Source organism: Camelus ferus, chromosome X, assembly GCF_009834535.1.
Source record: "Camelus ferus isolate YT-003-E chromosome X, BCGSAC_Cfer_1.0, whole genome shotgun sequence".
NCBI lineage: Eukaryota > Metazoa > Chordata > Mammalia > Artiodactyla > Camelidae > Camelus > Camelus ferus.
In genome coordinates, this window is record NC_045732.1 from 59901639 (window position 1) to 59925582 (window position 23944).

At 35.0% G+C, this 23944-nt stretch overlaps 1 protein-coding gene across 6 annotated transcripts in view; it reads left to right on the forward strand.

Moving 5' to 3' along the window:
• PCDH11X (protocadherin 11 X-linked) overlaps nucleotides 1-23944 on the forward strand; it is a 542639-nt gene that overhangs the window by 226327 nt on the left and 292368 nt on the right. For all 6 annotated transcript variants that reach the window (XM_032475985.1, XM_032475982.1, XM_032475983.1 and 3 more), the window contains exon 3: nucleotides 12099-12179. In XM_032475985.1, the coding sequence (XP_032331876.1) occupies nucleotides 12099-12179 (81 nt within the window). The remainder of the gene's footprint in view (nucleotides 1-12098; nucleotides 12180-23944) is intronic.

Consider the following 23944-nt stretch of genomic DNA (forward strand, 5'->3'; position numbering starts at 1 on the left):
TCCAAATCTGCTCTTCCTGAGGCTTTGCCATCTCAGTTTCTCCTGCAAAACCTCTGGGATCACTCTGGACTCCTCTGTTTCTGTCACACCACATATCCAATCCTTCAGCCACTCCTGTGAGCTCTACCTTTAAGATGTACAGAATCTAGCTAATTTTGACTACCTCATTGCTACTATCCTTGTCCAAGCCACCATCATCTCTCTCCTGAATTATTAAAACAGCTTTCCCACAGGTATCCCTACATTTCCCATTGTCCTCCAAACTATTTGCATGGACTCTAGAGAAATCCTTTTAGAATGCAAGTCAGATCATCTCTCCTCTGTTCAGAATTTTCTAATTTCTTACCACTCACTCAGAATAAACGTCAGTGTACTCATAATGCTTTTCAGATCCTATGTATATATTCTGCAAGTTGACATAGTCAAACGCCAAATTCAGTTTTTAGGCTGTGGATATGTTCGAGGGGTCATTATTCTGCCTACCACAAAAGGCTGACTTTTTAATGGAATTAATTTAAAGTGATAGGAAACACTCTCAACATCTAAACAAATAATGAAATCATTCCCTGGCCAATAGGCACATGAAAAAATGCTCAATATCGCTAATTATCAGAGAAATGCCATTCAAGACTGCAATGAGGTATCACCTCATACCAGTCAGAAAGACCATTATTAAAAAGTCCACAAATGATAAATGCTGGAGAGGGTGTGGAGAAAAGGGAATCTTCCTCCATGGTTGGTGGGAATGTAATTTGGTGCAGGCATTATGGAAAACAGGATGGAGATTACTTAAAAAACTAAAAATAGACTTGCCATATGATCCAGCAATCCCACTCCTGGGCATATATCTGGAGGAAATTCTAATTCAAAGAGATACATGCTCCTCAATGTTCACAGCAGCACTATATGCAATAGCCAAGACATAGAAACAACCTAAATGTCTATTGACAGATGACTGGATAAAGAAGTTGTGGTGTATATATATACACAATGGAATACTACTCAGCCATATAAAATGATAATATAATGCCATTTGCAACAACGTGGATGGACCTAGAGATTGCCATACTAAGTGTGGTAAGCCAGAAAGAGAAAGAAAAATACCATATATCACTTGTATGTGAAATCTAAAAAAATGAGACAAATGAACTTATTTACAAAACAGAAACAGACTCACAGACATAGAAACAAACTTATTGTCACCAGAGGGGAAGAGGGGAGCGTGGAGAGATAAACTAAGAGTTCAGGATTAGCAGATACTAACACTATATATAAAATAGATAAATAACAAGGACCTACTGTATAGCACAGGGAACTATACTCAATACCTTGTAATATCCTATAATGAAAGAGAATATGAAAAGGAATATATATATATATATATATATATATATATATATATATATGTACAAATGAATCACGATGCTTGACACCAGAAATTAACACAACATTGTAAACCGACTATGCTTCAATTAAAAAAAAAATCATTCCCTAGGTAGTATATGGATCTCAATATATAAAAAATCAGGTATAAAAGAATTTTTGTGTGTTGCTTATAATTCTGCCAGTACTGTAGAAAGAGTAGATGCTACAAACTAGTCTGTAAGTTTGGGTTTCGTTTCAGCAAAGAAGAAATGTAGATACTTCTGAAAATTTGATTTCAAATGTTACCAGATCTTTATTGAATAGCGTGACTGGTTTGTTTCTAGTCTGAGATGAAGGTTTCAAGTGACTTTTATTTGCTCTAAACCATGGCTAATCTTGAATATAAACATGAGGGTATTTGCTCTTCCCTGTGTTATCACAGATTTGAAAATCCCCTGTATTGATTTTTATAGTCAGTGAAAATAGGAAGCGAAAGGTGAGGACGTGGATGAAGTGCCTAGGGAGAATGAAACTTAACGTATGAGAACTGATTACACAAAGTTCTTGAAAAGCCCAGGAAGGTCAAACATCTAATTGAGACAATTCTCACCTCCTTCCAAGGGTGGGTTTTATACTCCTATTTACCCATTGGAGAGAGTAGGGATTCCTATAATCTGGGTGGCAGAGGTTGACTCTGCTGTGACTAGATACCATGAATGGAGTGATTGGGAAAACGATGAGAAAAGGCTGTGAGGAGCTATCCTGTCAGTTTCTGTTGCCTATCTCTTTCTCATTTCTAGGTTCTTAGGGTCTGAAAACCTCTCTTGACATATTGAATCATGTTAGGCTTAGGGTGAAGTAGGCAGCTTAAAACCTTTGCTATTAGTTTAGTTTATTTCTGCAATCACTGTGCCCAGTCAACACTGCCAAACAATTGCATTTTCTCTTGACTTCAAAAGGATTTCAACATTCCTCTTTCTCATCAGTCTCATTCTTGTTCCCATGTATGTACATAATGAGTGTGCAATTCTTTTAAAATTAAATTCCAATGAGTCTAGTAAATAAATATTTCCTCAATACATTTGATGGGAACATAATAATATAGTGATCATAAGGTTTCTTGATATATGAGATGTTGGCTTCCTCAGAGATATACATCATTTATTTTTACTTTTTCCCCATTTTAACTAGTCCTTAAAGACCACTTACTATAAAATCTACAATGAAATGAACTTGAGATTTTAATGTAGCTTCTTAAGTGTAGAAAATCTAATAAAGAGACATAATTGTGATGTCTCTTGTTATTTTGTATTATAATGTTGTAATATGCAAATCTTCCCTAATGCTCTAATGCAAAAATAACCAGTGTTAATTTTTCTATCCTTTGTAAATTAACTCCAATTTTAAAATTTCATTTTCCTATTTGCTTGTTATTCCTTTGTTTTGTTCAAGGTAATTTTGCTCTAATGAAGCTGATATGGACTCTATTTTGTTTTCATTGTTGACATTAGAATATTGCCCCTTTCCCCTACTACTGTCCTAAATTCAATAGATAATTGATTAGGATAAGGGTGTAATTATATAGGTCACATTTCTATTTTGCCTACATTATTTCCAGTCATATTTCAGACAGCTAGCTTCTTTCTTTCCTCTCTAATTATATTTATTATTTTTCCTTTCTTACTTATTTGTGTTATTCTCTATTCCTCCTTTAACCCTTTCTTTCAGGTTTTTAGCTGAATGATGTAGATTGTTGACTAATTCAGGTCAAAATATTTTCTTAGCATATCCCTTGAGATTCCTAGAAGGATCTCTTGAAGAATGAGAAATGTCACTATCATAGGAAGGGCTTTAATATAATCATAATTCATATTCTGCAGGCTCTTGCAAAAGGAAATTAGATTTATCAATACCTTAGTCTAGCTCACTTTTTAACAGTAGAAATCACCTTAAGTCAGTTCATTACTGGCTTATTGATGTCAACCTAGGAATTGGAGATGTGTGTGTTTAGCAAGCAATACTGATGAATGCTTTTTAAAAGTAGTTGATTAGTAAGATTTTTTTGGTGCTGAAAACTAGTTGTAATTAATAGCTTAAATAGTATATCTATATGAATGGCTTTTAATTCTTTAATATTGAATTTGTACTTACAAAGCCAAGTTTTCATAATAGCCATGAGGGCGCCTATTTGGCCATGTTTATGTTGCCAAATAATTCAATATAAGTAGCATCTTGGAAAAACTCACAAGTTTTTGACATGCAACCTCACAAGACAGCTTTCTTTTGGAGAATATGTCTAGTAAAATTTTGTTTCTACCTAGCATGTAAATCTTAATTGGAGTTGAAAACAGATTTTCTAAATTTTTAACATACCTTCACCAAATTCTCCCGGTTGGGAAGAAGTGCCTTTTTGTGCCTTATGATATAAATCTTGAGGGAAATTATCATTTCCATAATGAAATAGGACTTATGTTCCCTCTTTCTGCCCTACACTTGAACCTAATATCCTGATAGGAAGGGACAAAAAGTCTACAATTCTTTAATCTTTAATATGTAATTGGATTTGGGGGAAAGAAAGCTAATTTATAATTGCTGTGACCACCAGCTCACTGACAAGTGTTTGCATAGATTTTGTATTCACGTGGGAAATGATCGAAGATAAAACTGTATGTCTATAATTCCATTCTCTGTTTAATTAATTGGTGTCGTCATTTCCATGTCTGAATGATGGCAAGTTAAAGTAGACACAGATGATATCACAGATGATAATCCATTTATAGTTAAGGGCAGACCTGTTTAACATTTGGGAATTACCAGTCCAGATTTTAATATGTAACTGAAAGAGAGATTTTTAATTTTCCTCTGACATGATCATTAGGAAGACATCCTGCAAACAAGATTACAGACTGATGGTAGTGATAAACACATTACTTTGTGTGTGCATCCTGGAGAAAGGTTAACTCATCTTTCCCATAGATTGTGAGGGGGGTGTAGATACTAGTACTGTTGATATACAACAAATCCTCGTCATGATGGCATCTAGTTTTACCAAGTTCCTTTATTGGAGATGGGAATGATGCCAATAACAAACTCTTTTTATTGTGTCATGCTGTTCACTGCAGGGAATAGTTAAATCTTTAGGAGTTTAGCTTCATCCTTACTGTGTTTATTTCTATGAATAATAGGAATATTATAATTTGTGATTAATTGTGTCACAACTCATCAAACTCACATCAAACAAGATATGCACATTGAGTATTTTGAGGCTAAATTTGGCCAAACCTGCTGTATTTTTCTTTCCAATTTCAAAATAATACTTTTATATTTCAAATTAAACATTGCTGTAACATGTAATAAATTATCATATGTTTTCTCCATTAAGGAGATTTATATATGGAAACGTTTCCAAGTGAAAGACACAGGTTGAAAAATGTACAATAAGTGCACGAATTATTTCCACTCTCACACCTCTTAGAAAAACATAAAAGTAAACGTTTATATAAAAATCACCCTACATTAAGCTGTTAAATAATTAATCTCACTCTTTTGAGCTCTTTCAATTGCTATTGGAAAAAAGTATTTTAAAGCAAAGGTTTACCACCAGCCCTACCCTTGCTCTAACAATTTATAAAATCTCTGAAAATGTTTAATTGTTATTTCTGAATTAAGTTTAGAATAGTTTTTAATACTTTCATAACCACCTTCAAAGAATTTGAAACCATTTAAGACATTAGCCCAGATGCTCCTTACACATCCTTAGGAATTTATTGTGACAGGAATGACAATAATTATATTGAAAATGAGGACTAAATGAAGTTTATAGTGGTGCATGTGCATGTGTGTGCATATGCGTGTCTTTATTTGGGTCTAGTCCTTGAAAAATAATTGGCAGCCATTAGTGTGAAATATCTGTGTCTTCTTTGAGGAGTAATTTCCAGCCATTCTCAGAGAGGTAAAAGCAAGAAATAATCTAGGGAATAAGCAAACAGAAATTATTCTTTAAAGGTGTTAAGCATAATTTACTGACATTTTCTGATAAGCGTTGATATTTAAAGTATGAAAGTTCAGATGCTCTGGTGTTAAATGATCTGATGATGGCCTAACTCTTCTACTGAATATCTGAGGCTCATTATTATGGCATATACCTTAATTGCCTTTCAGTTGGAACAGTGAAATATGAAAATATGTGGAGAATTACCATTCTATGGATTACTGTTTTGGTGCTCTGTGTGCTAATAAGAATATGTATTTTGAAAGTGTAGTAAACTTAAGTTATGTAAAATTGAGGAAAGGGATTTCTCCAAATTAAATTGATAAGCTGGGACTAAATATAAATTACCTGAGAAATAAATAGTATACTTTATTTTGTTTCCAGTAATACCTGTGACAGATACCATCTCTCCCAAGTGCCCTGGGGCAGGCCACCTCGTAGACATGATCACTGGGTCTTGTTATCTAGATCTGAATGCTTGTCAGGATCAGAGCTCTTCAAAGAAACATTAAGAAAAAGCTTTTGCAATGTGAACGTTTCAACATGGACGGATAATCTGTGTGAAAAGCATTGTTCGTCTATGGATGACCTCTTTGCACAGAATGATAGCTTTATCCTTTTTCACATCATTATGTTTGCTGGGGGAAAATCCTGCTGTGCTACATCATAATAACATGTAATCTTCTTGCTCAGTTTAGCTGAGATTTAAGGAGACTCTGTTCATAGAAGCGGTTCTTTAAAGCCTGATCTATAATTTTGCAGAATCACCATAGCAGAAGAGCAAGAGGCTTTAGAAGAGAGATACAACCATTAAAACTCTTAAACGAAGATTAGTTTCAAGTTTTACAATCCGGTACCAAACCATCTGGCAAATCTCATGTCAGGTTTTGTTAAACCTCTGAGCTTTCTAAGTGTTAATTCATCCCCCTTCTATAATATTCCCCCTTCCTAAACACATAGCATACACTTGACATGTTGATGATGAAGATAAAAGATCTAATTAAGTGCTCCAAGCTTGTTGATTTTTCCACCTGGTGATTTGTTACCCTTGAAGACGATTTCAAAATAGCTGTTTGCTTTTGGCAGAACCCTTGGACTCCTTATGGATAGATGAATATATTCCTCCCAAACTATTCACAGTTCCCTTAAGTCTAACTATGTCCAGAAGGAGTCTCAATAGATTCTTGTGATTCCAAACCACTTCAGAGGAGATCAGACCAGTCTGGAAAATAGTAGGCATGCCTATGGAATAATCCAACACAATTTTCCTTAAGACCTCATCATCTTAGCTTTGATAATAGCAGTTATCCTAGAAAAACATATCATCTTAAATGCATTTTAGTTTATATTAACCTGCTGTTAAATCTTTTTTGTACCATTCCATCTACCATTATCAAATGTGTGCTTGGCTTTTAGAAACTCATGTCTTCTAACATCAATTAGGGAGTAAAAAACAAAACAAAGCAAACAAAGCAAAAAAAAAAAAAAAAAATCCAAACACTCAAGGAGGATTAACCATAGGATATAAGGTATTCCAGATTCACAATGTGCTATCTATGCCAAAATGCTGATAAACATAGGTTTTCACATCCCTTTAATTCTGACAAATGTTTCCCAATTACCCCATCGGAAGGAAACATTAGTAAATTGTGTATTTGCTGGCCTGGCCTCATCTCCAAAAAATACGGTATAAATTTAGTTTGTGAGTTTATGTGGGAAAACTTTACTCTGTAAAACTTATTAGGAAAGCTTAAATTTGCCATATTTTTTTCAGGCATGTTATCTATACAGTACTTTTAGGAAACAATATTTTAAAGAGAATTGAAAATTTTGAATGAATACCAAACATTAATCTCTATCTTTAAATTCATTCAATCCAGCCCCTCTGCTTCTTGCTTCGATCCAAAAATATTTTATTGAATCTTAAGCAAATTTACACACATTCTAGAACATTTTAATTAGTCAATTCATTTAAAATTTTTCAATAGTCAGTTTGGCCTTATCTATCTTTAGCCCTTCATAAATATGATTAACATTGATTCTCAGAATTTAAAGATTTCAGGAAATTTCCAGTTCTGTAAACCAACTTTTTTTGAAATGCCAGCTGAATTCACAAATAGTTTATTTCTAGGTGACTAAGAGGACTTATCTATAATGAAAAGAGGTTTCTCCCAATTAGAGGTTATACAGTAATTGGAAAAAGTAAAGAGTAATTAATGTAAAGTCTGACTTCCCCATTCCCTCCACCCTCAAGCATCACATTACTGTGCATTATTGTAGCAGTTGATAATTTAAATTTTTCAGGTATACAGAAAACCTTTTGTAAGTAATTGCAATTTCTAGTTTCAAAAACGATCAGGTGAAAAGAGAGAGTTGGGAGAGAGAGGGAGGGAGGGAGAGAACCACATGGATGGCTCTAGATGGCTTCCACTTCATGTGGTTAGGGAAAATATATCCATAATAGTTCAAGTGAAGAGGACAATTATGAAGTGCCAGGCACTTGACTATGGTTACTCAGTATAATACAGTGATCCTAAGAGGCTCATATTATTGTACTCATTTCACAGATGATGAAACTGAGAGTCATCTTCAATTTGACAGAGTTCATAAAACTAGTAAGATGTAGAGCCAGATGCAGATTTCAAAGGCCCTGCCTTTTCCACTATTGTACTATATTGCTGAATAGACGTTAATTTCTTTTAAACACCTATCTTTTCCTCCCTAGATATTGCTGACCACTTTGCTAACTGTAAGACAGAAATCCATGGCAGAAGGATCTTAAGAAACAGGAAGGAGAGTAGGAATTAACTAAGAGTTTTTCCAATTTCAGGAAATCTCTGCAGGGTATTCACTGCCATTGAAAAATGTTCCTTGTAATTTATTATAAAAATTAAACGTTGATATTTTGCCAAGGCTTTTAACATTAACTCTTTCAACTAAATATATTGTGGGCAAAAATAAGGATCAAATTATACTTCATATTTATAAATTATGCCATAGTTTCGATGGATATTATTTCCATAGTAAGGATTTTGATTAATTTTAAGGAAGTAAATGAAAATGGGGGAAAGTTTTTATAAATGTTATCACTAGAAGCTTCACTCATATACTTACATGTCTTTAGGCATATATCACTGTGGTAGATGTTATGGAAGACTCTCCAAAAGATGTCCCACATGCTGGTTTGAGAAGGCTTTCTTCCCCTAACCTGTCAATATGTCAAATATACGGCAATAAAATAGCAATAATCTATCAGTTAAACTCACTTGTAGTCTTTGGTAGCAAAAATAAAGGGATGATTGTGACAATTTAGAATGTCACATCTCTGCAAAATCTGAGGTTCCTGGGGTGTGTGTGATTAGCAAGAAAATAGAGCCATATTTATATTTCTAGTGGAAAACCTGCTACATTTGAGAAAGAAATGTAATTGCTGAATCACTGAAGCGCCTCTGGATTCTCTGTTAGACTTTGAAACAATAATGTAATGTTGAGACTGTAGTCAGAAATATCATGATATTATTCTAACTATGATTTTCTTACCATCAGATTTAAGTGGCAATAAAATTTCCAAGGGGGAGAATAAAGGAAGCATTCCACATTTCTCCTTAAAACTAGCACAGAATTATTCTGGGTTTACCTGACCCAGTAGTTTGGGGATTAGTCAGGTTAAGAAATGCAGTTCATTTATCAAGTCCCTAAAGCTCACATTCTGTATAACAATCAGGAAAGCATTTGGGAAGAACAGTTAGAAGGTCTTGCCATATTTAGAAAGTTCAATTAAATTAAGTTGCTTTGTAAGCCTTTTTTGCAAGGCGGTTACATTTTGGGAAGTGGATTTTACTCTTTTAGGTCACCTGTAACAGTCTCCTATTGTTTGTTTGTTTTTTTTTTTTTTTGAAAGACTAAATCCTTTGGATGCTGGAAATATTTTCCTGTTTATCACAAAAGCTATATCACTCTATCTATTTTGACCTATAATTCACATTTCTGTGAATGGAAATTTGGCTGCAAAATGCCTTACTTCTTGCCTCAGACAAAAAATTGGGGAAGATTTAATAGAGTTTGGGGCATTTACTTTGAATCAATGCTCCTTATTAGCCAGACTCTTCCCAAATTAATAGATAAAAGCATTTCAAACAGACTAGGGACAACTTTTTAAGCTATGAAATTTCTGGATTCTGAGAAGTGAAATAGTATAAATGAACATTTTTTTTCCTTCACGTATAACTATTTCATTAGACCAACAGGGCATCACTGGTGAAATATTATATTAGTGTTTAAAGGACTTAATGCATTTTAAAACAATGTTGGATTCCCTTCCAAGGTCTAAACTCTGAACTAGTAATATCTGACTCAAGAATGATAAGACGATCCAATATCTATCCCTCCTTCTCTTAGAAGTATCATTTTTTATTTTTAGCAATAATGCCAGTGACACTTCTCAAAACTCTTTAAGATCAATGGTAAGACATGCTTCTCACTTTTCACTATTGAACACTGTCTTAATATGAACTGGATTAAAATAAGGCTTAAATCTGTAAAGACTGTGATTATTATAAAGCACTTTACTCTTTACTTGACAGCTTGACATTTGATTCCATAAAAGGGAAGATACAGTTTGGTTCAGAAGGTGGTGCATGTAAGGAAACAGAAATGGAGAGCTGAATTTTATTTCTCAGGTGTCAAGGATGAACCATATTCCGTTTTCTTTAAAAAGTCAAGCATACATTTTTTTGAGCACTAATACTTCCTAAAATTGCCATTTCTCTCACTTACATTAGAGTTAATCCTCAGCGGTTCTTAAGATGGAGCTTTTTTATTAGATGATTACCTAGTTGTTAGTCTTATAACTGGGATTGGGGAGAAGGGAGAGGGATAATGGGAAGAACGTTGTTAGGGATGGAAGTCCTATTTTACCTTTAAATTGTTACTTTTTTACAAAACAAAATTCAATAAACTGTCCTAATATTTGAATATTGACGCATATTATGTGACAGAGATGTTTCGATGCCAAATTTAAATGGATGAGATAGATACATCCACATAACTTTAAGCATTTAACCACCTAAAATACCATCCCTATTTAATTCAATGGACATTTGAATGTTGTCAGGGAGGAAGAAATTTCGTCTACTCTTCTAAGTTCTTCTGGCTGGTCTAAGAATTAAATTGACATGAGACAGATGAACAGGAGAAAATCAAACAAAAATTTAATAACATGTATATGTGGGAGAGACCCAGGAAAACCGAGTAACTCTGAAATGTTCCAAGCCATCATCTTGAATACCATCTCCAGCTGAAGAGGAAAGATGTTGGGGGTGGGAAGTCAGTTATGGGAGGTGAGCAGGAAAAGCACAGCGATCGAGGGTAAGGTTGTTATGCAGATTGAGATCTGTTGCCTTCACTGATAGAAGTTTCTGGAGATTTAGTCATCATTCTCTTCTTGATAAAGAGAGGAAGACACCTATATAAATGGAGATATCCGTTATAAATATCCCTTTCAAAAAGGTAACTTCTCTTGGTTGTCAGAGCTTCTCCTGTGTCTGCTGTTTCTTAAAAATAATCAGCCTAAAATAGTCCTCATGCCAAAGAGACATATTTTGGGGTGACAAATATGCTCCCCTTCAAAGCCCTATGAAGTAATATTTGCATAACTCTAACTTGTATGACAAGTCCTAAGAGTGTGACATAAGATCTCTGTCACTGCTACTCAATTCTGCTATGATAGCCCAAGAGTTTCCAACTGTCACTGAATTGGGTTTTCTTAGGTTCTTTGCAAAACTTCTCCCTTGGGTAGATAAAATCACATATACAGAAAGTGTGCATTGTATCCATTCAGTATTTTTAAAACAGAAAATATACTCTATGTCCTGAAGAAAATGAAATGGATATAGACATCATCTTTTCAAGATCTTGGTCATTATTCTGGGTTGGTATGCTAGTACCTGTGTATTGGTTCATAAATTTCTTGGCATTTATAACAACTATTAAATATCTTTATATGATAGCAAATTTGTGATTTGCTATCTACAAAATAGATACAGGGTAGATTTTAATTTCAGACACTGTAAATTCACAAATGCAAGCTGTTGAAGCATTGAGTTGTAAAAGCATTGGACTGAAAGTCTCTCCAAGCTTCAATTTCAGCCATTTAAATATTTTATTTTATTTTGCTTTCATATTCTTTTTTATTATAGGTTACTACAAGGTATTATATATAGTTCCATGTATTATACGGAAGAAACTTATTATATATCTATTTTATATATTGTAGTATCTACAAATCACCAACTCCCAATTTATCTATTCTCACTCCCTTTCCCCTCAGTAACCATAAGTTTGTTTTCTATGTCTGTGAGTTTGTTTCTGTTTTGTAAATAAGTTCATTTGTGTCTTTTTTTTTTTTTTGAGATTCCACATATGAATGATATCACATGATATTTTTCTTTCTCTCTCTGACCTCCACAATCCCATTCATATGTTTAATGGAACTCTTAAATGTAACACTGGAGTATAAGCTCTGGGAGGAAAGGAATTTCTTTTCTTTTCTTTTCTTTTTTTTTTGCTCTTATTTATTCCCAGAACCTAGAACTGTACCTATCACATTGTAATTATTGAACTATAATGTTTAGAAAGAGATGCTATTTTATCTACCTGTGTTCGATGCATGTGGGCAATATACTGTGTTTTTCACTTCTAACAAACCACTTAAAAATACTTCTATTTTTGTCTCTTTCTAAAGCAAATGAAGGAGGTTGTACGATCTCGCACCCCCATGAAAGAGTCAACTACCGTGGAGATCTGGACTCATCCTCAACCACAGGTATGAAGGGAAACACTTGACATTTCCTCTATATTCCCTTTAATTGACTTTTATGAATGTATACCAAATCTTCTTAAGTTGTATTTCTCAATGTATGTTCCATGAAGTTTCCTTAGGTGATTTTGTGCTGGACTCTGGTGTGAAAATCTGACAGTAAATATATATTTCTTCCTGGTGTGGTTTGATCATAATAGTGGACATGGTTTATTTGTTGGGTCAGGTACAGCATTACTCAAAAAGTGTTTTCTAAATGGTGGTCTATCCCACTGATGTTTAAGTCTAGCTGTGATGTCATGGAATAAAAAAAATTGAGAACTGCTGTTTTATAATATGACTTAAATAAAGCATAACATAATATAGGGCAATTTGCTCTTAGGCTAATTAGACAAATTTTAGTAAAACCTACCTAAAACAAACCAGTTTGAATTTTTTAAAAATTAGGTTTTAAGGTGTTTTGAAAGAATCCACTTTTACTCATTTCAGTCAGGACAGCTCAAAATGTGACTAACAAACTCAATCAAATTTGTTTTCTTGGGGGAAGGGTGTAGCTCTGGTAGAGTGCGTGCTTAGCATGAACGAGGTCCTGAGTTCAATCCCCAGTACCTCCATTAAACAAACCAACCAACCAACCAACCTAACTACTTCCCTCCCCTCAAAAAAAATTTGCTTTCTTCATAGAGGCCCTAAAGGGAATTTAAAAATGAAGTGAGGAGAATAATCTAAACTTTTGTATGTTATTTGTTATTCTGTGGCTGGTTAAGTTACTGTTGCTAATAACAGTACAGGTCCTGAATCTGACCCCTTGGGTGCCAAATGAATAACCACAAATTGTCCTCTACCCAGTTATTTTCAAATGTCTTTTATTTGTTACAAAGGATATAAATTTAGAAAATGTAGATATATAAATGCTTATCTGTAGTATTAGAAAAACAACCCACACATGGAATGAAAAGATTATCACATTGTTTTTTATTTATTATTTCATAGTGCTTCGGAAACTCATGAAAGTCATGTAGTCTATAATAGTAACAGCTTACAATATTTTACCAAGTTAATTTATGCTCCTTAGGAAGAGTTACAGAGTTAATATATGCACTGTGGGAAGAAATGATTAATTAAATAATGGTTCATTGCAACCCAGAAGCTATCCGAATTGTTTTAGGTTGCTCAAGTGTGAATTCATGAAGTTTTGCCAGATTTCAAACTGACTTTCAAATCTTGCATCTCTGATTCAGTCTCAAGAAAATGGGTGAGGGTGTGGAATACACGGTGATATAACCCACATCTATATCCTTGATTAAGAAAGTATGCATGCTACAGAATAGCAGTTCTGAGGAAAAGTACACAATTTTAAAATATGTAATTTAAGGTCCAAAAATTTGAACTACTAGTGTGACATGAGGTAAGACTAGGATAAACAGATGTCAGATGACATTAGACATTGTCATGTAACATTCCACCTCTATGAAGAAGACATTGCTCTATCAGCAATATTTTTTATCTAGCCAGTTACCCCAATTGTATTCTACTAAACAGAGTGCAATATAATTAACTCTACTAATTTCTTGCCAATTGCTGTTTCTTTTGTTTGTTTAAGAACTTAAAATCTTGTTAGAGACATGACTGTTTCTTATATAGTGGATGCTTTTTGCTTGAGGCTGTTTATTACGTCTTTTAGGTATCTGACAACCTTGATGGTCCTTACTGCCTGATACTTCAAATGAAATTTAAGATAGGTCATAGAGTGGTGGACTACGCAGTATAGTGTTACTATGACTATGATATGAATAGGGATTTTCAACCTTGTTTTTGATATTGTGCTTGCTTCTGAAGAGTTTAAAGAAAATACTTGTTTTATGAATAAGCTTTTCTGGTTCCTTGTGAAACATATCCAGCAAGATATACAATACTCATTTGCGGGATTTAAAAAGCGGAAGTCTGAAAATGGAGACTATTGAAACTAAAGTGCAACTGGCAAATTAAATTATTTCTGTTCCTCTCTGGAAATCTTTAAACTCTTTGATAATGCCTCTCTCAACCATTCAGATGCCTATTAATTAAAATTAGTGATACAGATAGTGACTTGGAGGGTTTATTTCTTTTAAATGGGCAATACTACAGTGGTGTCCCATAAAGCACCATGGTTCTTAGCTGTAAAAGCCAACTATTCAACTAATTAAAGTAACTTGTGAACCATGAGAGAGGCCACTTATTCTTTGAGTAAAGAAAATCAGAACGGAAGTGTCCATTTCCTTACAAGAAATATCCTTGTAAGTCCATTTCCTTTAGCATTTCTATTAAACTCTTTAGGGAATATTTATGTATATAACTGGGGTGCATGTCTTGAAGTTCCAAATCAGATTTTTTTTAAATTCACTTGATTTTTAAATAACATTGGAAAATAAATCATCCATAGTAGCTTTTCAAAAGCTCCTCTTTGTAACAACTATATGATATTTTCCCACCAAGAATGAGTAGCAATAATGGAAGGTGGTCTCTAGGACAAGAAATACTTTGAAAGGAGTCTCTTTCTGGTTTTAAACTAACATAATTTTCCATTCAGCTAGATCACCTGCACATATTTGCAAATGAGAAAGTAAGATGACCCCTTTATGATGCTAAAGTGAAAAGAACAATAAGACACACAGACTAAAGAATAGGAGGTTTTAAAATAATCAGAAAAAATGCAATTTCTAGAAATATTAAATCTACAATGATAATCCTTAATGCAAATCTGCAGGATGAGAAAGGCTAATTAACAGTGATAGAATGCAAGAATTCCCACAGTTTGAAAGAATTACCTTGTAATCTTGGAAGAGTGGCTGTCAGGATCACTAATTCAATATGTTAACAGTAAATTCATTCGTTGAAGGAATTGCTACACTAATCTTATATTTTACCACAGCATGGTTAGGAAATCCACAGGGCTTTGGCTAATCAGTTTTCACAAAGTAAAATCAGCTCTTATAATTCTTGCGTATTCTAAATGGCCTACAGCTAGTGACAGAGTAAGTCACACAAGTTTGGGTTTTTCGTTGTGTTTTGTTTTTAAATAAAACAACCCTAAAGAAAAGTTTCGATGCTTAGATTAAGAACCAATACTAGTGTCTTTGCTTCTCTTGCAGGGAAAAAAAAAAGATAATTCAAGAAAACTGCCCTCCTAGACTATGCATAATTGAATCATGAAATGTTAGACCACACTTAGGCAGCATTCTGTATTGATTTCAATTTGTGTCCACTCACTGGGGCCACTTGCAATGTTTCTTCATTAGCAGCAAAAATATCTTGAAAAAAATTCATTGGGATCACGAAACCACGAAACAGTTTCCAAGGTGCCCATACCATTAACTTCCTTTAGTTGCCAGCCTTAGTTTCACATCAGATGATATTTTTGATAATGCTTTTAAGATATACACTTATTTAAAAACATTTTTTTTGGAACCACACACTTCATAATTCATGTTTTCCTCAAAGCCCAAAGCACTTACCTTTTGGCTGGAAATTCAGAATGTGTTTCTTTGTTGTTGTTATTATGATTCCTTTATTTTGTAGAGGAAAAGTATAGGGAAGTAAGCTAGTGAGTATCATACAACCATCTGAGATCATAGTTTTTCCAAAGCTTAATCTGGGAACTTTTGGGGGTTGTTTTCATCTTTAAGGGTTATTTTGTGGAAGGCCTTAAAATGCCAAGCCAACTTTAGATGTAAGTCTTTACACAACAGGAAGCCTAATTTAAAGAAAAAAAAATCAATCTGCTTGGAATATGACATTATACATAAGTTTAAGGTTTTATTTTCAAACATATGGAAAATACTCAACATTGTTCTCTGACCAGAGTCCTAAGATTTAGCCATTTCCCTTGACCTTTAGTGGTATAAGTACTTTCCTTTTAATCATTAATAACTTATTTTTAAGTGACTACTAAAGGCGTCATGCTAGGAACTCTACAGTAATTATTTCCTTTTATTCAGTCCCTACAGTAGTTTTGTTGAAGTGTAGTGATCAAGATCTGCTTTTCTTAGTTGAGGAAACTGGGGCTCAGAGAGGTTAAATAATGAGCCTAAGGTTGTACAGTTTAGTGCAGTAGTTTGGAGCATTATGGGGATTTAAACATAAATACTCTGATTCTAAAGTCCATGGTCATGGGAGGAGGGTATAGCTCAGTGGTATCCCCAGTACCTCCATTAGAATAAATAATTGGTTAATTAATTAATTAAAAACCTCGTTACCTCACCCCTAAGTAATAAAAAAATAAAGTCCATGATATTTCCCCAACCATATGCTGCCTCCCATTCTTATTATATTCATAGAGAATGTCTCTTCAGTGAACATGCATCCATGTGTAATCTGACAACCCACTGACTCCCATGTCAGCAGCATAGCAAATCTGTGCTGTGATCATGGATAAAGGGCTTATGGGGTGCATGTACACTGCAACAGATGGGTACCATTCTTCTGGAGCTCTTGGACTACAAAATACTGAAAACCAGTTTTGAAAAGAAGTGGCCAACACTGATGTTAATATCACATGCTTATTAAGCTTTAAAGTAGAAAATAAGCATAGACTTCAAACACCATTTGGTACCATAATAATTCAAATGAATAGAATATAGACTCTGATTTCATCATATAAGGAAGACATCAAGGATGAATATATTTTTTATCATCCTAATCCTTTCTTTAAGTGAAGTCTGGATTAGGACTTGTCAGCCCGCACATGAATTCTCTAGCAATGCCTAGCACCCAAGCAAAATAAATTGTGTTAGTAATCACAGATGAAAACTTTTTGAGGACATTGAAATCAAAGTGCTAAAAGCTCATCGCTTGGTTTATCTATCATGTGGGCTCACAAGTAAAGCACGTTGGGAATTAAATGACGGCCACACGAGAGAGAAATAAACATCAAATTAGGCCGGGCTAAAGTCGGGGGCACGGTTCAGGGGGAAGGTATGATCCTCAAAGGAGATCTATCAGCAAGCAGGTTAGAATGCCCAAGGGGAAACATGATAAATTTGGACTAACTTTCAGAAGTCAAAGGTTCTGAACTGGTGGGAGGGATTCTGTAGAAAAGATATTTAAGCAGTGCTGATACTCATGGTCAGTCAACCATATTACTGTGTTCTCTTTGTATATGACTCTAGCCAATGGCTCTACTGCTAACTATATGTGAAGCCTGGGGCCAGTGAGAAAATATGTGAATTTGTTTCCACACCTAGAATATGAGGATACTTATATTATTCTGATAGAATTGCTATGAGAGTTAACACAATAGATTCTAAAGCAAGCACATGCTACATGTTCAATATGAAGATATCCAATTCCTTTTTATTTTTCTCCAATCCCATCTAGCAATTGGAAAGTAAAATGAGAAGCTGGGAATACTTCCAGGCATATGAGCTGGGCGAGTGAAACTGGCATTAGCAAACATGGACATTCAGGTGTCCCATGACCACCCTAACACATTCGATTCTGCACTTAGGTAGCGAGATAACTGGGTGTCTTGAATTACTCCCAGATATGGTACAGATCATTTTAGGTCCAAGGAAGAGTTTGCTTTCACCTCCTGTGGTTCAGTGGGCTGACAACTTTCAGAAATATCTATAAAGGAAAACTGGATAATTGCCAGACATCATATATCCATGCCTCTTCATTTTGATAGGAGCTATCTCAAAGGAAAAAGATTCCAGTTGATTCAAGTTTGTATATCAGTTTCTCAAATCAGCGTGAAACTATATGCTTAAAATACTTCATGTTGGCTAATCTAAAGCCATTATAAGCCAATCAAAGTAAAGAAATTCTTTTGTGGGAAACACTGCTGAGTTTGCTTAGATCCACAGTGACAAATCCATAAGGTCTCTAAGTTACTTTGATACACTTGTTGATGTGATCTAGAGCTAAGTTAAAATTTAATAAAAATCAATGTGAGTCTTATCAAAATCTCATCCACAGGTCTAGTGTATGACCTAATCATTAAACCAATTGTTGATTTCCAACATAAATGTGGTGTAAACTGATATCCTCACTATATATATGTACACACACATATGCACTTTATATATACATATATACATTTTTTAAGGAATGTATAATGGCAGGGAGCTCCTTAATGTGATGTGGAAGTACTTCACCTCACGATTTTGGCTGATAACAATCTGAATAGGAAGTCCGTCCTTCCAGACCTTGTTAGTTTAGAACACATTGTGTCTCACGTGCACTGATGTCAAATTGCTCCATTTAATGTTGGGTGCCCAAATGTCAGAGAAGCAAAGCTAGAGCAATTTAGCTGGTTGCCTACTTCTGACATGAAAGATTTCCCTTTTTTGTTTTGTTTGGTTTTCTGTTTTCTTTGACTTTGCAGTAGATAGTCCTTCTCCCCTGCTGCTATTTCCTGCTGATAATTCCTATTAGCATACATTGTAGAGCATCCTGATCGTTTGCAGTTGTCAGCCCTTCTCTATGATACAGAGCTCTTTTTGTTAACTAAAGTTATTGAAAAATGAGTAGGACAACTGAAGACTTTGTACTCATATTGAAACTCTCATAGGGTTTTCTTCAAAGATCTTCGGTCAGATTTGAGTTATCTTAGAATTCACCAGAGCAAGTTTCTAAATAAATTTCACCTGCATATTCTGTACAATAAGGCTGCAAAAGCACATCACCTGGACAACTGCTGGCAAACTCCGTCTTCTCTCCCCTCTTCTAGATTTCTCCTATCGGTCCATTCTCCAACAATTACCGTCTTTCTCATCCTAAATTCCAACACTACTTATCGATGGTCCTGCTTTAAAAATCTTCAAATGTCTCCCATTACTTACTGAAAGATATTTAGTTTCATTCACACGTCTCCATGTTTCAGCCCACAGTTTCTTTCTGGTTTTATTTTATACTTTTCTTTCTGGCTAATTGATTAATGCATACTTACGTTCCAATCAAACTAGACTCTTTACTCTCCCTTCAATGTTCTTATTCTTCCCTACCTACTTATTTTTATCTATTTAGCCATAAAAAAGAGTGAAATAATGCCATCTGCAGCAAATGGATGGACCTAGAGATGATCATAGTAAGTGAAGAAAGTCAGAGAAAGATAAGTATCCTTTATCACTTATATGTGGAATCTAAAAAAATTATACAAAGAATTTATTTACAAAACAGAGAGACTCAGACATATTTCTACATTTCCAAAGAATTCTTCTCCCTTATCTCCTCCTGTGCTTAACCATTGGCATAGTACTCATCTTTTAAGGTACCGTGTGAAATAGTTTTCAATCCACCCAACTGGCTATTGGTTCTCTGTTCTCTGAGCTCCCATAGCTGTGTCTGTACTTCTCAAGGCTTTTATCACTCCCAGGCTTACATTTCAGGTATTTCTGCCTGAGTCTTATTCTCCCATTACAATGTTAGTTCTTTAGTTCTTTGGTTTTCAACTCATGACTCTACATCTAGTATAGCATTTTGAATTCACAGTGAGTTCGTGGGTGCCAGGCACAACATCCTTCTCTTCTAAGCACTGGTGTCCACCTACATATTTCTTGAAGAGGCAATACATCATGCTGGATAAGACTTTGCACTTTGGAGTCAGATAAATCTGATTTGTTTAAATACCATCATTGCCACTGACTAGTTATGTAATCTTTCCCAAACTATTTAATAGCTTTTCATCATTTGTCATGACAATACTAATACACCTCTTTCATTAGGAATTGATGTAGATTATCTACATAACCTGTATAGAGTACTGAGTACAATGTCTGGCACATAGTAAATATTCAATAAATGTTAATTACATCATATATTAATATATACTTAATTGTATGCATATGCTGTTTCACTTATTGAGCTCCAGGCCACACATCAGTGTTTTATGATTTAATGCAGTTTTATTCATTTCTTTATCCATTTAGTCTCAAAAAGTCCATGCTGCCTTCTCTTTAAACCTATATCATATCACACAGAGGTTTCCATTTTTATTTTAAAGTCTCTAAAGAGGAAGATTACTTAGCCTCTAAAATAACTAATTCATTAAACTCTGCTCTTTTTTGGCAAGAGGTCAAATGGTAGGACTTAATAGACCAAGAGACCCATGAAGTAGAGCTATTTTACTCTCCATCCATCATCACTGCTGTTCTTCAGAATTCCATCCGTGTTCTTGGTACGTGAGGCTAAATCTGAAACATGATCAAATGAACTCTGCTGCTTGGAGGCCTCAATAATTGACATCCTAATTAAAGCTACATTTTAAAAATCAACTATAACTAATTTGCTCAATACTGTCAAGTGATCTCTTAAAATATTCTATAAAAGAATTTGGGGAGTGGATTATTTCTGAAGTGTCTGTTATAATATGAGCTATTTTTGAGGCAGGAGGGAAGGGGGCAGGACACAACCATTAAAAGAATGACACAGCCATTGAGGATAGGACATACACCAGTTAGAACCAACTTGGCGCAAGATGGTGGAAGATTTGACTTCCAGCAGACCTTGAGCCTAGTTATAGGCTCATTGTAATACATTAGCTGCTAAATGACACACCCACAGGTGCCAAGACAGTTCCCAGGCTGACTGTAAAAGGCCAAAAAGTGGGCAGGAGCCCAATTCCTGCAAATCCCTACCCCTTCCCCAACATAGTTGGAATAATCCTCCCACTTGTTAGCATATGTAATTACCCGGTCCATAAAGCTAACCACCCCCACACCTCAGGCTGTAACCTCTCACCTTTTGAGACAGCCTGCACTCTGTCTGTGGAGTGTGTATCTCCCTGCATAAATCTAGTTTCACTTTATTATGACTTACTCTTGAATTCTTTCCTGCCCGAGGCAAGACTCTACTCTCCAGTAACACTTTTATGTTTTGTGTATTTACAAAAATGGGACCCTGCTTGCTAGGCATAGATACTGAAGGTACACAGAGAGAGGGTTTAGTGATCTGCCCTGCCTCTAAATGCACATGATATGTGTACCATGAGAGATGACTGTGAGGACCCCTTTGGCCATTTTTCTTCAGCTTTATTGAGATACAGTTGACATATTGTGGAAGTTTAAGGTGCCCTTCATATGTAGATACAAGGAATAAGAAGAGCAACATTTCTGCCCTCCACCCTTGCAACCACCCCCGCAACCTCCCACAGGACAACCTGAAGAAGTATCTAATCCAGGCATGTAGAGAGTTAAGGTAGGATGACGAGTCAGTGGCACATCTGTGCTGACTCTTCTTTGAGGCAATTATGGTTATTTCAGCACATGCCACTTAAGGCAATGCTGAGGCCACTTAACCGGCATAGCTTGTCTTCTCTTTGACACCCTAAGGAGATAGTAGTAGAGAATGTCTGTGAGAGAAAGATGTTTAACACATGCACTTCTACAAAAAGATCATTAAATGAACCTCAACTCCCTCAACTCCTTAAAGTCATACTTAATCATGGACCATGCTCCCTAAACATCCTTTACCTTTGCTCTGCCTAAAATGGTTATGCCTTGGCTAATCAGCTGGGCTTTGAGAATTCTGTGGGTCTTCTCCACCAAGACCGTATCTCTTCCTCCTCTTCTCCTTCCCATCACCTCCACTGTTTGGCCTTGTGGTTAATATGTAGCGTAGAAACAGTTTGAGCTTATGTTGATATATTTTCTATGATGACGACTTTCAAAAGCTCTGTTGTTAGTTTGAAAGGGAGTTTTACAATATGCCAAACGCAAATTTTTTCTTTTAATATTCTAATAAGAAACCTCTTTGAGAGTTCGCTCTTCTGAGGTGATATAATTTACACCTGTACAAAATGCAGTTTGCTCTAAATGAAGGTAAATAAATTATTTGTGCCATATGTCCCACTCTCTCTGCTTGGTCTAATATTTTCCAAAGGAAGCTGTTTGTACTATTTCTTGCTTGCTTTATTGTCACTTAACACAATAATTCCCCCCAAAAAGCATTTATTGAGGGTTTAGTTTGTACTGAGTCCTGAGGCAAACTATGAAAAAGAAAAAAAAAAAAAAAAAAAGAATGCAGGCCCTGTCTTCTAGTAGCTCACAGCCTAGTAAAAAAACAAATTGTACCAACCACTAGTTATAAAATGAAACAGAAATAAATGGGGGCTAAATGCTTGAATAAGTAACAATACTATGATGATACAGAAGTGACAGCATTTGACTGGGAGTGGAAATCAGGAAAGATTTCTGGTTGGTGGTGGCATTGGAGCTGGAATTCAAAGAACAGTGCGGAGTGGGATTGGAATCAGTGACACGTTTGTTAAGTTAAAAACAAAGCAAAACAAAACAAAACAGTGCTTTGTATTCAACAGGCCCTTAATCAGCAGTAATAGGTATTACTTCACAACTTTACACAGGTGGTAAGTGGTGGATTTGAACACGAGCTCCCATTTTATACAAGTTTCTTTCTCCCATATTTTTCTCTCCCTGAAGAGAATGTGCCCTGATTAACAGAGTTGTCTCAATATCAACGGGGAAATTAAAAATCCAACTGGATCAATTTTAGGTTGAACTGCATTACCTTAAGAACTTCCATTTGGGGGAACAAGTACATGGGGGAAACAGATGAAAGCTCAAAAATCGTTCTTGATGGTCAGGTACTGAAAGGTTAGTTGCATCCCAAATTCAGAAGAACTCACAATAACCTTTGGAGAATATTAAACATACACACACACATCCGTTGGGTATTTTATAGTATTTTGATTCTGAGCTTTTATCAGGGAAGAACAGAAAAAGATTCAGAGATAAAGAGGTCAAAACAGGTGAGCTCTCAAGTGGTCTGTATTTTAAAAACGTCATCCTTAGAAGAAATTTTTGAAGTAGATGAGGAAATGTCCTCACTTAATCTTTACTGTAAATATAATTTAAGGGCACATTTAGTTTTAATAGTGAATAGATAAAGTATACATTCTGAGCATCAGCAAGTTTGCAAGTGACTGTATATATTACTGTCCTTTTGTCATACACAGTGACCCACAAATATTATCAACTTCCCTTCAAGGAGTGCACTTAGAACTTCTGAATTTGAATTTCACATCTTGGATTGACCCCAGCTTTCCTCTCCTTCTTTTATTTCATTGCCAAATGTAACACCTGATCCCCACACTGATCCTATGAAATATGCTAGTTTTAACTTCTCTTTCTGCTTTTTTGTTTTTCCCTGGCGTTACTTAATGTGTCAAGATCTATAAACTTGATACAAATTTCAATAAATTAGTTATTTGCATTCACCCAAGTTTATTTTCTGTTCAGAAATATATTCTCTAGGATAATGTGACAATGCACCTTGGTTTTGCCTAAAATCCTAACACCATTCGGTTTCCTGGCATACATTATTTTGTTTTTTCAATTTTTAATGAATAAATCTGTGTCTCTTGTTCATTGAAAGGAAATCCCCTTGTGATTGTTTGATCTGTTTTAGATCCTCCTGAACATAATTTGATGGTTGCATACTGTATTTTTAAGAAGAAATACCACCTAAACTTAAATAGTATTACTGTGGTCCTTTAAAAATTCAAGTCTATAATTCAAATTGTTGCATTTCTGAATTTTGGTATTCCTTGGGGAGAGAAACTAAGGTGGAGGTGTGGGGGTTTTAATGATTCAGACCATGAGTGCTTCACATTTATTTTTCTACGTTCATAGATGCTATAGCGTAGAAACTGTTAAGATATAGCAGCAGCCTATAAAAAAATTCTGCTAATCATTACAATTCAGGTAGTGAAACAAGCGTATTCATATAACAATGAACATGAACTCTGTTCTGTCAAACAATGAAAAATAGGTGTA